The sequence below is a fragment of the Rhinatrema bivittatum genome, chromosome 4, assembly GCF_901001135.1.
Source record: "Rhinatrema bivittatum chromosome 4, aRhiBiv1.1, whole genome shotgun sequence".
Classification (NCBI taxonomy): domain Eukaryota; kingdom Metazoa; phylum Chordata; class Amphibia; order Gymnophiona; family Rhinatrematidae; genus Rhinatrema; species Rhinatrema bivittatum.
The window spans coordinates 142119243-142135997 of record NC_042618.1 but is presented as its reverse complement, the minus strand read 5'-3'; the positions used below and the strand labels follow the sequence as shown (position 1 = coordinate 142135997).

The following is a 16755-nucleotide window of genomic DNA, read 5'->3' as shown; positions in this document are numbered from 1 at the left end:
ATAAAAGCCACTTCTTTCCTTCTGAAACCCTGCTGCAGCTGAAGTCTGTGGGCTCCCCATCTGCCTCTGGAAGTGCTTGCTGCCCTTTCTGACCCATTGCCATCGGGATCAGTCGTCTCTCATAGGTGCCGAAGAGCTGGACCACATTGCTGGGGTTTACAAATGGAGGCCTGCCTCTCTGATCACTTCTTCCGCTTCGTGTAGCTTCCAGGCAGAGAAGGTCTTTGCCTTTGATGGTAAACGTAATTCCAAAGAGAAACCACCAAGAAACCTGCACCCTTCCATGCAAAGAGCCTTGGTAATCTTCCGGAAGTCTTGTCATTTGCATAAAGGGGTAGGGAGAGAAATCTGCCAAAACCATGATCTGATGTTGTTCCCATTGCCACGCCGCCATTTTCCTGGCGCAGGACAAAGCATGCTCCTTCAGCGAATAACTGTGGAAACAATCAATTATATCACGTGGCAGGTTTCCGGCTCTCTGCCCTAATGCTCTGAGAGTTCGCTCAATAACAATAATGGGTTCATCTTGCATCTTTCCCTCTGATACATATTTCAATAAAACAAGACAACGTTTGAATGGTTGCCTTGCAATCTGACAATTCTGGGGTCTCTGGCACCCCTCTGGAATAGATATTGCACCAACAGGTGCAGACTCTTTGTCCTTGAGCTTCTCTGACAGGGCCATATTATCTGCTTGCAGCTCGGAATATTTTGCATTTAAATTGCCCAGGCGGACATCATGCTCATCGCTGCACCTCCTGATCCCTGCGATTTCCTCAAGCAGCTCTGACACTATATTCATGAAATCTTGTTGATAACCTTGATATCTATGTGAATCTGACAAAACATTCGAGGAACTCTTCTCTGAAGGCATATCTTCTGACAATGAGATCACAGCAGACATCTGTGTGTACTTATCAGCTAGGCTTTCTGAATCTACCTCCAGCAGGCCCTTACATGAAGACCCATAAAGTTTTCTATAAGAAAATTGTTGCAAGCCCATCATTTTCTGTTTTATTGGACGTCTTTTCCAAAATACTCACACTGCACACCAAATTCAAAATGCAAACAGCCTTGGATTTATTTATTTAAAAAAATTTTGGGGCATACCACCCTCTCCAAATGGTTTGATCGTAGTGGTTTACATCGTTACATACACAATATCCAAATAAATATTACATTTAAATAAAAAACATGCAATACAGGTTGAAACAACCTTCTAAAACTGTCTTCTGAAACATTAAGCATATCAGGAATGCTGCTCCTAGATTGAAAAAAAAAATAATGGGGATACTTCAGAACTTATTCTGTAGCATTTCAATGTTAAAGGCTTTCGTTAATGCCAGAGATAAGTAGATTTGTCTCAAGGAAGGGAGCTACAGATTCAAGCGCTCATAGAGGATGATGATGTCACTTCCTCCAATGCTGATATATAATACGTTAGATTCTTTGGAAATTTTCTAATAGTGATAGTCAGTACCGATTCACAACTCTATAAAAAAAATTTTCAAAAATATAATTTCATATAAGTGATCAAGTGACTCTCATACCATCCCGCGAACTCTTTTGGCATCTCTGCTCTCAAGCCGCATTAGGGATCATCTTTAATCATTGGTCACTACTTCACTCATGTGCTTTTTGATTTTTTGTTTGTTTAATTTTTCTTTTAGATAAAATATTTAAGGCAGAAATACTTCCCTTTCGGGGATCACAGTCCGTGGAGGGTACAGCCCTTCAGGAAATTCAGGGTGCAGTTCGACGTGCACGTTTCACGTCCTATGCTGCTTCAGGAACTCCTCTGACTGTGTATATGTACCAGAGTATCTTCGGTTACACTTTAGTTTCTGAAAGAATAAATTTTTATCACAAACAGTTCTGTTGGGATTGCACTTGCCTTACTTAAGCTTCAACATGCACTTACAGCCTCGCGAGCGTGAATGTTACTTCGTCGCGATCCGGGAGAGATCTCCTGCTAAGCGGCGGCTCTGAGAAACTGCATTTAAACGCATGCGTGTCATTTGAATTCAGCTGATTGTTCACTAAATGATTTAACTTAATTCACTCTGATTTTACTTGGTCAGTGCCTGCGCTTGCTTTCTACTCCGGAGAGAAACCTGAGGTGTATTCAATCAGCTGATTGCGAATGCATCGCACTATCATACACACTGAGTCCATTTGATTTCACGATTTAACCTGTGCGGTTGGACGGTATTTAATTGAAAAATCCACCGTTGTTCGTGTGTTCTCAGTTGTTTGACACGGTCACCGCCGCGCCAATGTGCAGGTACATGTTCTAATACTGACCATCTTAAGTCCGTGAAACAATGCTGGTATTCCGCAAAATGAGATACCAGAGGTGCTTCCATCTTCCCCGTTTTCAAACAGCTCTTGTGCTCAGTCAACCTAGTTTTTAGTAAACGCTTTGTCATACCAATATACTTCAGCTCACAGGGCAAAAAATTATATATACCACAAAGCTGACGTGACAGGAACAGAAACAATCTGTTGAAATTTGATAGCTTCCACCCAACAGCTTTGAAGAGAAATCTGCCGGTGGGCCAATTCATAAGGCTCCGGCGTTTATGCACTGATAGACTTGATTTTAAAAATCAAGCTAGAAAGATGGCAGATCGCTTTTTGCAAAGGGGATACCCAGTCCCTGATGTTAAGCGAGCATACAAGCATGCCCTGTATGCTAATAGGGAATATTTATTCCTCAAAAGCACATCAATGGAACAGATAGCACGACAGACGATGGTCCTAAGGCACACTATGAAATCAGCAGACATCAGCCAGATAATCCACCAACATTGGAGGATTCTCCAACAAATACACCCTATGTTTATAGACCCCATCAGGTTCGCATATAGTAGGGGTCCTAATGTAAAAAATCACATCGTACGTGCCAGCAACTATCATCCATCTCCAGCATTAGAATTTCCTGAATGTACAGGCTGCAATGTGTGCATTAAAATCATCAAAAAGCTTTATTGCTCTACCTGGTGGACGTCAAGCCACATTGCTGAAGGAAGTTTCCTGTCAGGTCAGCTTTGTGGTATATATAATTTTTTGCCCTTGTGAGCTGAAGTATATTGGTATGACAAAGCGTTTACTAAAAACTAGGTTGACTGAGCACAAGAGCTGTTTGAAAACGGGGAAGATGGAAGCACCTCTGGTATCTCATTTTGCGGAATACCAGCATTGTTTCACGGACTTAAGATGGTCAGTATTAGAACATGTACCTGCACATTGGCGCGGCGGTGACCGTGTCAAACAACTGAGAACACACGAACAACGGTGGATTTTTCAATTAAATACCGTCCAACCGCACAGGTTAAATCGTGAAATCAAATGGACTCAGTGTGTATGATAGTGCGATGCATTCGCAATCAGCTGATTGAATACACCTCAGGTTTCTCTCCGGAGTAGAAAGCAAGCGCAGGCACTGACCAAGTAAAATCAGAGTGAATTAAGTTAAATCATTTAGTGAACAATCAGCTGAATTCAAATGACACGCATGCGTTTAAATGCAGTTTCTCAGAGCCGCCGCTTAGCAGGAGATCTCTCCCGGATCGCGACGAAGTAACATTCACGCTCGCGAGGCTGTAAGTGCATGTTGAAGCTTAAGTAAGGCAAGTGCAATCCCAACAGAACGGTTTGTGATAAAAATTTATTCTTTCAGAAACTAAAGTGTAACCGAAGATACTCTGGTACATATACACAGTCCGAGGAGTTCCTGAAGCAGCATAGGACGTGAAACGTGCACGTCGAACTGCACTCTGAATTTCCTGGAAGGGTTGTACCCTCCACGGACTGTGATCCCCGAAAGGGAAGTATTTCTGCCTTAAATATTTTATCTAAAAGAAAAATTAAACAAACAAAAAATCAAAAAGCACATGAGTGAAGTAGTGACCAATGATTAAAGATGATCCCTAATGCGGCTTGAGAGCAGAGATGCCAAAAGAGTTCGCGGGATTGTATGAGAGTCACTTGATCACTTATATGAAATTATATTTTTTGAAAATTTTTTTTATAGAGTTGTGAATCGGTACTGACTATCACTATTAGAAAATTTCCAAAGAATCTAATGTATTATATATCATTATTGTCGTGTTCGTTGGTTCTAAAACAAGGTTGGAGTCTAGTTAATATTATATACATTACTTCCTCCAATGCTTACATTTCTGCCTTATACCCAACCCCACTTTCTTGCAGCAATGCTTAAAGTCACAGAAAATCACATGAATACAACCCTAGAAACAGATAAACTGACTCATGGGGCTTGCGATGAGAAAAGGGAACGCCCCCTGTTCTACTAAGTGAGGGCTGATTTCACTCTAGGAATTCTGGGTGGTCACCCTTTAAGGGTCCAAGAAGAAAATCCCACTCTCCAGCTGGGTAACAAACCATGGAAAATCCTATTTGGCCACTGATGCCCCAGTAGGTTGTGAGAGAAGGCTGGAATTTAAAAAGAAAAGATTAAAGAAAAGGTAATTGGGATGAATGAATGAATAAAAGGAAATCCACCAAGTTCAGCTTCTGAGGGTACACACAGTGACAGCATTAGGCTAGTCACCCCTAAGCAAAACTAGGTATGCCACAAAAACTTTGTACCTATAAATCACACAACAGTACTTAAACAAGATGGATCCAATCAATCCAGCTATAATGCAAACATCAATGCATTCTGTTCCCTTATCTGTTCCATTGATGTGCTTTTGAGGAATAAACAGCAATAATCAATCATTTGAAAATAAGTACAATGGATGCAGAGTAGAACTAGGATGTTTCACTTTGCAACCCAACGTACAAAAAAAAATATTTAAAAATCTGGTATTATCTCAGTAACAGCAATACAAATTACTTCCATTGCCAGATGCTTTGTGAAATGTGATACATTCCTGCTAAAAAGACACTCAAAACTGTACCATACCATAGTAACATTAACTCCAAGGACTGAATGGTAACAATCCTACCCATGGAAAGTTAACATTGCAAATATTACACCAGGCCCTAAATCACAAAAGCACCTCCTACTAGGAAAAACAGAACCAGCAGGACTGTGACAGATCCTTAAACAGAAACTGCACATAAGCCGAAATACTGCACTTTAATCACACAGAGAACACAGATCAACTCTTAACTAATAGAGAATAAGGGCCCACAAATTAGAAATGGATACGCAAACAAAAAAGAGAAATGGAAAGCCTGAGAAAAGACTGAGCAGTGGAACACTGAAGAGAAACAAATGCATTACCTCTTATACAGGCCCATACAGTAAACTGCGCGGGAGAGCCAGCGCTCCGAGGCGAGCACCCGCTCTCCCAACACGTGCCCAGGCGCACCTCTCCTGGGCGCGCGATTCAGTATTTAAATTAGGGCCCGCGCTAATAAGGAGGCGGCAGCTATCAGCAGGTTTGACAGCCAACGCTTAATTTTACAGGCGTCTGTTGTTGAACCAGCTGACAGCCACCGAATCGGAACACAGACGCCGGCAAAATTGAGCATCCGTTTTCCAACCTGCGGGCCGATTTTTTTTTTTGTTAATAAGATTTTTTTTTTAATTTTTGGGGCCTCCAACTTTGGCAGGAGTTAATTTCTGAAAGTAAAATGTGCGGCTTGGCCGCACATTTTGCTTTCTGTATTGCGGGTGACTACCTAATAGACTCATCAACATGCATTTGCATGTGATGAGCGCTATTATTCATTTATTTAGTGGCTTTTCTATACCGTCATTTAGAACAGTTCCTTCACAACGGTTTACAGAAGGCATACAATATAAAACAATAAAATTAAATCAAGACTGCTGTGTTGTTTTTATGCTTATTCTGCTTTCTGTACACTCTGTAACCTTGCTTACACATGGATATGTACCGGGCTGTATCTCACTGTCTACCTCTCTGGGGTTTGTTCAAAAGTTCTCAATAAAAACATTATACAAAAAAAATAAAATTAAATCAAGTGCCAAACATTTCATTTAAAATACAGTTGTACATAAAATCATCATAAATATTAAACTGCTAATCTGCATATCCCCTCAATCTATAAATCAGGACATAAAATATCAAAATTATAAAAAATTATCCCTTACAAAGTAAAACCAATAAAATCTAACCCCTCTATATTTCACTGGTCTCCGCAGCAAATGCCTGTGTGAACAGCCAGGTTTTAAGCTCTGACTTATAAGAAGTTTGTGCTCAGTATGCAGCCTTAAATCTTGTGGCATCAAGTTCCACAGTGCCGGGCCTGCGAGTGATAGAGCTCTTTCTCGTACTTGGGTGATGCGTGCAGATTTTAACGATGGGATTGGTAAAAGTGCTTTGTTTGCAGATCACAAACTTCTTTGCGGGACATGTAATCGGAGTTTAGTATTCAGCCAGTCAGTGTTTTCACCATATAGAATTGTATGTATTGTATACAGAATTTTATATTGAATTCTCTGTTTAACTGGGAGCCAATGAAGCTTGGCCAGTATTGGAGTAATATGCTTTGGTACCTGTTAAAATTCTGGCTGCCGTGTTCTGTAAAAGTCATATGACTGCATTAGGTAATTCAAGTAGGAGAGAGCTGCAATAATACATACTCGTAAATATAAGAGCTTGTAAAATAGTTCTAAAGTCTGCAAAAGTTATTAATGGTTTCAGAGTTTTTAACAGCATTAGTTTTGCATATCCTTCTCTCACTTTTAATGAAATGTGCTGTTTAAAGTTGAGTTCACAGTCTACCATTACTCCTAGGTTTCTTACTGTCTGTTAAATTAATTGATTTGTTATTTTTCGTTGTAATTGGTATTTGTACAATTCTAGATTGCTTCCTGTCAAGATGAATAAATTCTGTTTTTATTTATATTGATTATTAATTCCAACTGTGTCAACAATTGTTTGATTATCTCTAAGTATAAGTTTGCTACTTCTAATGTTTTTTCCATGGTGTCATCAATTGGTAGCACTAATCATATGTCATCTGCATATATAAAATATAAAAGATGACAAAGGGGTAAAATATAAATATTAAAAAGTGTTGCTGACAGTGCGGATCCCTGTGGCACCCCCGTTTGTAACTTAATTATCCACGCGCTATTACCCCTTACTATATAAGGGGTAATAGCACGTCAAAAACACGCGTCCAAACGGGGACTAACAGTGCGCTCGGCCAAGCGCACCGTTCTGTATTGGCCCGATACTGAGCAAAATTTAAAAGATATAAGAAATACACTTTCCCCAAAACGGACATATTCCAGTTATTAAAAACTAAAAATACATGGTTTGTTATATCTCTGTGGTCTGATCTTTTTATTTTTTTCTAATCAGATAGGAAAAGATAGACAAGGAGAAAGTGAAAAAGAAAAACCTGGACAACAGTCCTTTTCCTGGGTTACTTTTCTATTTTCTGCCTTCTTCCCATTCTCCTCTATATATTTCCGATAGTGTTTATGCCTTTTCATCTTCTCTCATGTTCCTCTCTATCCACCCTTAGAGTTTACTCCTCCTCCTCCACTTTTGTCATCCTATAGTCTTCAATCTGTCTTTTTCACCTTTACCTTCCAGCTTTCCATCTCCCACCCTCACCTCCCATTTCCCTCCTTTTGTCTTTCAATCCTTCCCCAGTCCATCTCACTCTTTCATACGTTATACGCACCTTCTCCCCAGTACTCATCTATAGTCCTCTGCCTCTTCCCCTCACCAGCCCTAGTTCCTTTCCTGTCACTCATCCCCTCCCCTGTCTCTGGCCTATCTCTTAACCCTACCTAATCTCCTACTCCCATTTTCACTCTCACCTCCTTCAAAGACCCATCCCCTTCCTTTCTCAACCTCTATCCCTTCTACTTACATAGAAACCAATGGTCCATCCAGTCTGCCCAGCAAACTTCCCATGGTAGTGTTTGCTGCACCATGCAGGTTACCCCCATATATCGAAGCACAGCGTGATGATGCAGTTGCATCAAAAGCATTGACGCTTATTGGTTAAGGATAGTAATTACTGCTCAATGCAGGTTACCCCTTTGCTTATCAGTTCCCCAGACCGTAAAAGTCAGGCCCTCATTGATTGCTGTCTGAATCCAATTTCCCTTTTCCCCTGCTGTTGAAGCAGACAGCAATGTTGGAGTTGCATCAAAAGTATCAAGGCTTATTGGTTAAAAACTAGTAACTGCCACCCCATGCATGTTTTGTTAGTTTCCTTTAGGCCTTGGCCATAGAAGCAGTCCTGTGCTTTTTCCCTTATGTCTGCATATCAGTATCCCAAACCATGGAAGACAGAGCCCTTGGTTGTCGTCTGACTCCAATTCCTCTTTTTCCCCCCATCGTCTAAATGGTGAGCAATGTTGCAATTGCATTAAAAATATCAAAGCATATTGGTTAAGGGTAGTAATCTCCATGCCTTCTGCTAAGGTAGTAACCGCCATATCAGCAAGTTACCCTTCTGCACACTTATCTCATTTCCATCCTTTAAAGATCCACAGTGTTTATTCCCATATCCCTTTGAATTCTTTCACTGTTTTCTTCTTCACTACCTCCTCTGGAAGGACATTTGAGGCCTCCACCACCCTTTCTGTGAAGAAATATTTCCTGACATTGGTTCTGAGTCATCTCCAGTGGAGTTTCATTTTGTGACCTCTAGTTCTATTGTTTTCTTTCCAACAGGTATACATATTCAGATCCTTCATCCTCTCCTCATAGGTCTTCCGATACAGACCCCAAACCATTTTCATCACTCTTCTCTGGTCCGCCTCCATCCTATCTCTATCCTTTTTGAGATACAGGCTCCAGAAGTGAACACAGTATGCCAGGTGAGGCCTTCACCAAGGATCTGTACATGGGCAATATCACTTTTTCTTACTGGTTATTCCTCTCTCTATATGCAGCCCAGCATTCGTCTGGCTTTAGCTATCGCCTTGTCACATTGCTTCACCATCTTTAGATCTTTAGGCACCATCACCTCAAGATTCTTGGTCAGAGCACATCGGTCTTTCACCACCCACCACATACATCTCCTTTGGATTACCGCATCCCAGATGCACGACTCTGCACTTCTTTGCTTTGAATCCCAGCTGCCAAATCTCCGACCACTCTTCAAGCTGTCTTAAATCACTTCATTCTCTCTACTTCTTCAGACATGTCCATTCTATTGCAGATCTTAGTATCATCCACAAATAGACAAACTTTACCTTCTATCCCATCTGCAATGTTGCTCACAAAGATATTGAACAGAACCTGCCCCAACAGTGATCCCTATGGCACTTCGCTTAACATGGCTCTCTCTTCAGAGTAAGTTCCATTTACTATTACACAGTCTCCTATTAGTCAACCAGTTTGTAATCCATGCCACCACCTTGGCACTCACTCCCAAGCTTCTCATTTTATTCACAAGCCTCATATGCAGGACCATATCAAAAGGTTTGCTGAAATCCAAGTAGATCACATATTGCTTCCCAGCCCCACCCTAATCCCTCCAGATCCTTCACGCCATTTCCCCATGTTGTCTCACATTCTACTCATACCCCCACTCAACTAGTGCCCAGAGTTCTCCTAATCCCAGTGTCCCCACTCACACCCCATATAATACCCAAGCCTGCACTCTACCATCCTTCCCAATCCTCACCCTCTTATCAATAGCCAACCAATCCCTGAGTCACCACCTGAGTTCATGCTCTCCCCATCCCATGTCTCCAGTATCTACTCCCACCTCCCCTCACTCCCTCCACAGCATCTGCCCCTTCTCCAGAGCATTCCAACTCTCCTACAGCATCTGTCCCTTCTCCTATCCCCTTCACCAGCATCTCTCATGAATTTCCCACTTCACAGCGTCTGCACCTGCCTCTTCCCCTCCCTACATAAGATGTGCTATACTAGGTCAGACCAAAAGGTCCATCAAGCCCAGTATCCTGTTTCCAACAATGGCCAATCTAGGTCACAAGTACCTGGCAGGATCCAAGGATAAGAAGCTACATCTGCCCCTTCTCCCCCCAGCATCTGCCCTCAATTCTCCTGCCACTTTCCCCAGCAGCTCCCCCCATGCTCTAGCATGATTCCCCCTGCCTCTCCCACCAACGTTCCCCCTCTTCCTGCCTCAGTCTTGACTCCACCCTCCCTCAGATTAAAAAAAAAAGTGGTGGAAGCCTACCTCTCTGCGCCCCACTGCTGTGATTTCTCTATTACAGTGCTGGCATCTCAAACACTTTCAGTACTTGGCAGCAGCACTTCTTGTTGATCTTGTGAGATCAGCAACATAAAGTGCTGCCCGTGAATTTTTCCATGTCGGCATCATAATAGAGAATCCACAGCATTGGGGAGCAGAGGGTTAAGCTCCCACTGCACTTACTGTTGTATAGCTGTAGCTCAAAATCCCCATAACCTCCATAAATCTGCTTCTGGGCTGGTCATACTGCACCCCACTACAGCCAGCACGCAAGGTGTTTTGACTCCCTACCCCCAGTCAATCAGTATGCTACTGCAGAATCCTAGATCAGTAATATTCACTCTCTGTCCCTTAGTAAGGCACTTCAGCAACAACTGGACCAAAATGCTACGTTCAAATTATACAGGGTGGCCCATAGAAAAAGTAGCCTGCCTCCAATGCAATGGTATTGGAGGCGGGCTACTTTTCCATGGGCAAACCTGTATTTTCTTTCAACATTGGAATTTAAGCTTTAGATTTACTGTTTTGTGTGGTTTCAAATTCTGCAGTATCACAAGGCTCATGTGGTACCCCAGTGTCAGGCTATCACTGCTTCACTCTCCACATCTACCATGTGAGAACAGAACTCCAACATATTGTAGAGTTTAGATCATTCAAATGCCAGGTAAGCTGAAAAGGTTTGGGGTCAGGTATACAGTATTTCTGAAGTCATACAGATATACACACAGGATGCAATAATCAAAAAATATTTTTTCTCTTCAGTTCTTTTGCTGCCAGGTGACCTGACCCTATTCTGATCTGCATTAGAAATAAATTTACAAAAAAAGAGAGAAGTCAGAGCGCACCAACAGAAACTGAAGAAAGCGAGCTTTAATTAGGATGAGGGATTGGCAAGGGGAGGAGAAAGATGAAGGAAAGGACTGGAAATGAGAGAGGAGGAGAGGAAAGATAGATGATGACTTAAGCTTCAGGGTGTGATCCTTGAGCCAACTGGGGGCAACTGCCAGTTGGGCCCAAGATCATACCCTGTTTTATGAAAGAAGGTCTTCAGGAGAGGGGAGAGCAAGGAGCTTTGCATGCATGGAGGGTGGTCCATGAGGAGAGTTTGCAAGAATGATGGGCATGGGTGTAGGGTGACTGCTTAAGTTGATAGTGCACCAAGAAATGTGCTGCCACCACTACTACATGGCTCAAAAACAAGAGAGTATGCTAATTATTTACATGGGGGGGATAATGAATTTCTTTAGCATGGCCATGTAGGTGTAAGAAAGTTGAGGACATAAGGATAGTGTCAGAATGCTAGCTTCTTCAGCAAACCCTACCCACCCAACTAAGGCCATCCAGATCCTGTTCTCCTGGCCCTGCATGATAAAACAAGACCATTCAGACCTCTACCATCCTTCCTTCAACACAAAAACTAGGCTGCCTAGAATCCCTGGAAGGTCAACCTGACACACTTCTCCCTCAAGGCCTCACCAGTCCATGTATCCCTCTAGAAACAGGAAAGGTGCTTACTCCCTAGTGTCTTGCCCAACATTATCAAAGTCATCAGCTTAGCACCACCTAACACTGATTGCTTCTGAGTCAAAACTGTGAAGTAGTACTGAGTCAACATCAATTTAACAGCAAAAGGCAAGTCAACAAAAAAAAAATAAGTTCTTGAGATAAAATTTATTAGAGACATCTTTTCAATGGAAAAATATCAATAAGGCCCAGGAGACATTGCTGAGTTTGGAATCTGTCTCACACTAGATAACGAAAGACAAATGAATTTCTTTGTAGCTCTAGATATCACAGGAAGAGTTATAAAATGTATGTCTTCAAGGTTAGGTTAGAATTCCCAGGCTAGTTAAGAATGCTAATGTTAGCAAATGTTTTCACCTTGTAATCTTAAATCAAAGAAGTGTTTATAGTAACATCCTGGAAGAAAGTGTATTTAAGTAAAGTCACTTGGATACCTGATTAAGTCGGACTCTGCAACTTTAAGAGCTGACTTCCTTATGTGCAAAAGAATAAAGGCTTTTAATTGTGAGGAATGTACTGTTTCTACTGTTTGTTGTGTCCTTGGTAAAAAAAAAAATATATATTACATTCTATCAGGAAAGATTGAGGAGATATGGCCTTGTTATTAACAACCCAAGTATCGACTGTGAACCCCAAAGAGATGGGCAGGGTTGAAAAGAAAAGCAAAAGTTATAGTGTACACAATACTCCTCTCCATGTTACAAATGGCAAAAATCATTTGCTAAAAACTGCAGGACTTGAAACAAACCTAAATAAAGCGCTGCCATACATCAGGTGACAGTTACTGTGCCTTTACTTATTACCATTTTGTCATTTTTCCCCCTTCTTTTCCTACCCTTCTATTTTAATTATTCTGAACATTACTTTGGCAACAAATAAACTTTACTGGCATGACAGTTTACCCACATCTACTACACTAAAATGTTAAAAACTATTTTAAAAATACAGAAACAGTAGTTGAAAACTCTAAGTCACATAAAAATAATTAATTTAAACTTTTATCTGCCATTTGTCTGTCTCTCCCCACCTCCCAGTCTGTAGTTATCGTCCACCTTCCCTGCAGTAGTTTTTGTCTCTGAGGCTTCTTCTTCCCAAGGACTCCTCAGGAGGAAAAAAGCAGCACTGTCTCTCTAAACAATCTTTAGCCTTGTCACAGGCAGGAAAGCTTTACTGCATCTAGACACGACCAATACTGAAATGGAGATATGGGTGTTAAAACAGAAATGAGAAACTTAAAAGTACTTGAAGAGAGAAGAGAAGGAAATCAATCTTTGAATCGGTAGCTATAACTCTCCCTTTCTAGATATAATTTAAACTTTCTCCTTAACCCCTTTACCATTCAAATTTAACTCTACCCCATAAATCCCAAAACACAAACAAACAAAATTATAAGGAACAGCACTACCTAGGGCAGATTATGTTTTCACATGTAGATTTAAAGCAGTTTTGAAGAACCAGGGTTCCGTATCTTTGTGTGGCTGTCAGAAGCTGACCCGCTCAGTCTGGTGATATAGGGCAAATAATATTTACCAACTTGGGAAAGTCCATGAAAAATGAGCTCCTTCGGTACCAGCCTGATGAGGAGGGGCACATTTGCCTCTGGTAAACTAATTGCAGCTGGATTTAGTGAGACCATCCTATCACGTGCCCTGTGTGCAACTTGCTTACTGACCTTTTCTGTCCTCCGACTAAGAAATGCCCAGCAGCCAGGGGAAGCAAAGGCATCTTACAGCTATGCAAGCTGAAAGCCACTTACGTTTAAACGACAGGAATATATGGTGCATGGGCTGAAACGATACCGAGTCAGCGCAGCCCGCAGTGCCGAAGCACAGGCCACAGGAGCCATCACTTCCCGCCCCTACACCAGTGGTACTACTGCCCACGTACCGCAGAATAGCCCCCAATCAACTCGAAACCTGCCGCTATTGCCCAGAGCCACAGCTTGCGTTGCAAGTCTCTTTCTGAAATTAGTTCCCCCTCCGACATGTCATTCAACCAATTAGCTTGAAGAAATAGGAGGTAGCGGGGAAAGGTGGAAATCCAAACTGAGGTTTGAAACGCATAATTTTTTTTGTGTGCAAGAAACAGGAAGTGAACCGTACTTTATAGCGGATGTTTGTAAGAGGGAGAGTTTAAGAGCCAATAATTAAATAATAATAGATATTTTTAAGAGGCAGATTGCACCTGTTATAGATGCTGTCTTAAGGAACCAATGTCTAGTCAGTATTGTTTTGTTTCGTTTCATTGTTTGTGAGACACTGTAGCTTTATTGCTTGGGGAGGAAGGGTTCATTCTCAGCCCCAAGCTCCACCAATCACTGGCTACTGCAGCTACAGGCTTCAACTCCTTCACCCATCCTTAAGAGATCTTGCGCTGTTAGAGTTAGAGAGGATGTCAGCTAGGTGTCTTTTTAAGGCGTATATGTTACTTAGCTTAGTTGAAGAGTGTGGGGTTTACGTTGTCTTCTATTGTTTAGCCTTTATTAGCTGAATTTTTCGTTTTCTTACAGAGCTACTTAGATCCTTTGGGGGGGTTTCTGTTTATATATCTTCACCTTTTTTCCCCGTTTCTCGCTTATTGGGGTCCATGTAATAACTGCATTAGAACTGTGTGCTGAAAGCCAATACGCAGGGGCCCATGCAATATCACACTCAGTAAAACGGGCACTCGTGTAGAGCACCCTTTTTTATAACACACACACAACCATCTCTCCTGGGTGACCTATGCTATATTATAGTGAGCTGCCATGCTAAAAGGGATGCACAAGGGAGAAATTGTGCTTTCCTACTGCTCAAAAGCATCGGTCATTCAGGATCAGTGGATGTGTGCACGTGAGGAAAACAGGCGCTCGATATGAGCGGCCATTTTTTCACCCAGCAGTTACACGCACAATATACATGCACTATAGCATTGCGCTAAAGTGTGTATATTGTGTGTGTGCATTGTGCACACAGAAAATGTTGGGGGGTTATCAGCACATTAAATTTTCCTTAATATTCATTGCCACAAGCAGTAGATCTGAGGAACCAAAGAGCAGTAGTTTTGTTTTTTTTCATGCGCCCTTGACTCGCAGTATGACTTAAGGCCAGTTCTAGGACTGGTGTTAAATTTACCATGTTAAAAAAGGTGCATTGGGCGATAGGTGTTTTTCTGCATCAGGGGATAATAGCTAATAGCCTCATCTACATGGCATTTATATGTGATGAATGCTATTAGCTACACGTTTATTTGGACGCACTAATCCCCTTTTTGTGTCTGGTATTAGTCTAGCGCATCCAAATTGTGTGCATTTGCCTGTACGCTAAGCTAAGCACACTTTATTGCATTGGCCCCATAGTTTCTTATCATATGCCCTCAAAAAAATGTTCCCAATCCAGTAAGCTAATAGTATGTTAAAACATGGAGAGTTAAAGTGCATCAACTTGAAAATGTGCACACAGGGTGAGCACACATTTTAACTAGGAGAAAAAGAATCATTTATGTGCAGAAATTATGGTTTTGTGGACAAATCTCCATTTGTGCTGTAAATATAACTTCTACATATAAAACAGATTTTCGGTGCATCAGTCCTGATTTCTGGATTCCCATACCAGGAATTCCAGGTTCAGCCCTGTAGAGAAGCGCTGCCAGTTCTGATCCTCAACAGCCATAAACAGTTCTGGTTTTCAGGATATCCACAATGAATATGCATAAGACAGATTTGTATTATATGCATATATATCTCAAGCAAATTCATTGTGGATATCCTGAAAACCAGTCTTGTTTGTGGCTCTCGAGGATCGGAGTTGGCCACCCCTGCTGTAGACTAAATTGGCAACAAGAACTTTAAGCTACTTTTGATCGAAGCATTAAATTTTGAGTGTTAACAAGATTAATCTTATATACCTCTCTGCATTGGGGAATAATTGTTAATGCCTTCATTAACATTGGATTTCCATGCAAGGATGCACAGTTTTACACACTTTCAGGCCAATGCAATAAAGTGCGTGTAAAAAATGTGCGTCCAAACTGGGTACACATTTTTTAACGCACACACATCCACCTCTCTTGGGCGCCTGATGCAATATGTAAATGTGCTGCTCTGCTAAAACAGACATGCTAGGAATAAATTGTGTGTCCATTGCATCGGGCGCCCAGGACACATGGCTGTGCACGAGTTAGGAAAACAAGCGCTCAATTTACGGTGTCTGTTTAATCCCGCAGCAGCTATTTTACCAGCACATACACGTGCACAATACACAGCCTGGAGCGTGTATATTGTGTGCCCAGAATTTTTTTTTTTTTTTACGTCAAGACTTTTTTTTTTTGGCATGGTGCTGCTTTCTGTGGTTCTTCCTACTTAGTGTCTTGACGGGGGGGTTAAGAACATGTGTCCAAAATGTGCATCCAACTGCTCATTAAGCTGGGTGCTAGACTGGGCGCACTTTATTGCATCAGCCCATTTTTAGGGCACAAAACTCTTTGCTGCAACGAAAGTAAAGTATGCACACAAAAAAATGAGCACACTACTGAAGGTAAAACTTTGCGCTGTACTGAGTGCACCTTATTACAATGGGCCCACTGGCAGCCTGTAAGTCTGCACCAGCCCAAACCTCAGGAGGAATTAATTGGTATCAATTAGTCTACTCTCTTCAATTTGGTTATGTGTTAAGTTTAATTTGTTTTCCCCCTTCCCCTGCCTTAAAGTGAAACGCAGGAGAAATAGCTCAGGCAAAACCCCTGACTGAAAGAGGACTTGTCCTTCTTAGTGAGACATTCCTCCCTGCTCTATGAGTACGGCTTCTGATTTTCGATTTAAAAAACTGAAAAAACAGCGATGGCCTGAGTGGGGGATGGGTCCGTTGAGCTCATGGCCTCAGCAGTCTGTCAGAGTTGTGAGCCCTTGTGCTGTGGCATGGTTGACACAGCCTTGAAGGCGAACCTACTAGGTCCATGCTGACAGCTGGTGAACAAGCCCTTCGAAGGGACTGAGCTGGACCTTCACCTATACCAGCCCATTCCCTGCAGGTTCAGCCCTTGCATTCCAGGGGCCAACAGAACCTCCCCCCCCCCCCCCCCGAACCTCACCCAGCTATCTACATTCCTAATGATCAA

General features: G+C 41.9%; 1 protein-coding gene across 7 annotated transcripts in view; it reads right to left on the bottom strand.

The window, feature by feature from the left end:
* NUBPL (nucleotide binding protein like) overlaps positions 1-13720 on the bottom strand; it is a 132110-nt gene extending 118390 nt beyond the window's left edge. For 3 of the 7 annotated variants that reach the window (XM_029598909.1, XM_029598913.1, XM_029598912.1), the window contains exon 1: positions 13549-13720. In XM_029598909.1, coding sequence (XP_029454769.1) covers positions 13549-13647 — 99 coding nt within the window. In that variant the 5' untranslated portion in view covers positions 13648-13720. Of the gene's footprint in view, positions 1-12688; positions 12854-13066; positions 13322-13417 lie in introns of those variants that run through there. The other 4 variants (XM_029598910.1, XM_029598911.1, XM_029598914.1 and 1 more) reach the window with 4 other exon arrangements.
* Between the last annotated feature and the right edge of the window lie 3035 nt (positions 13721-16755).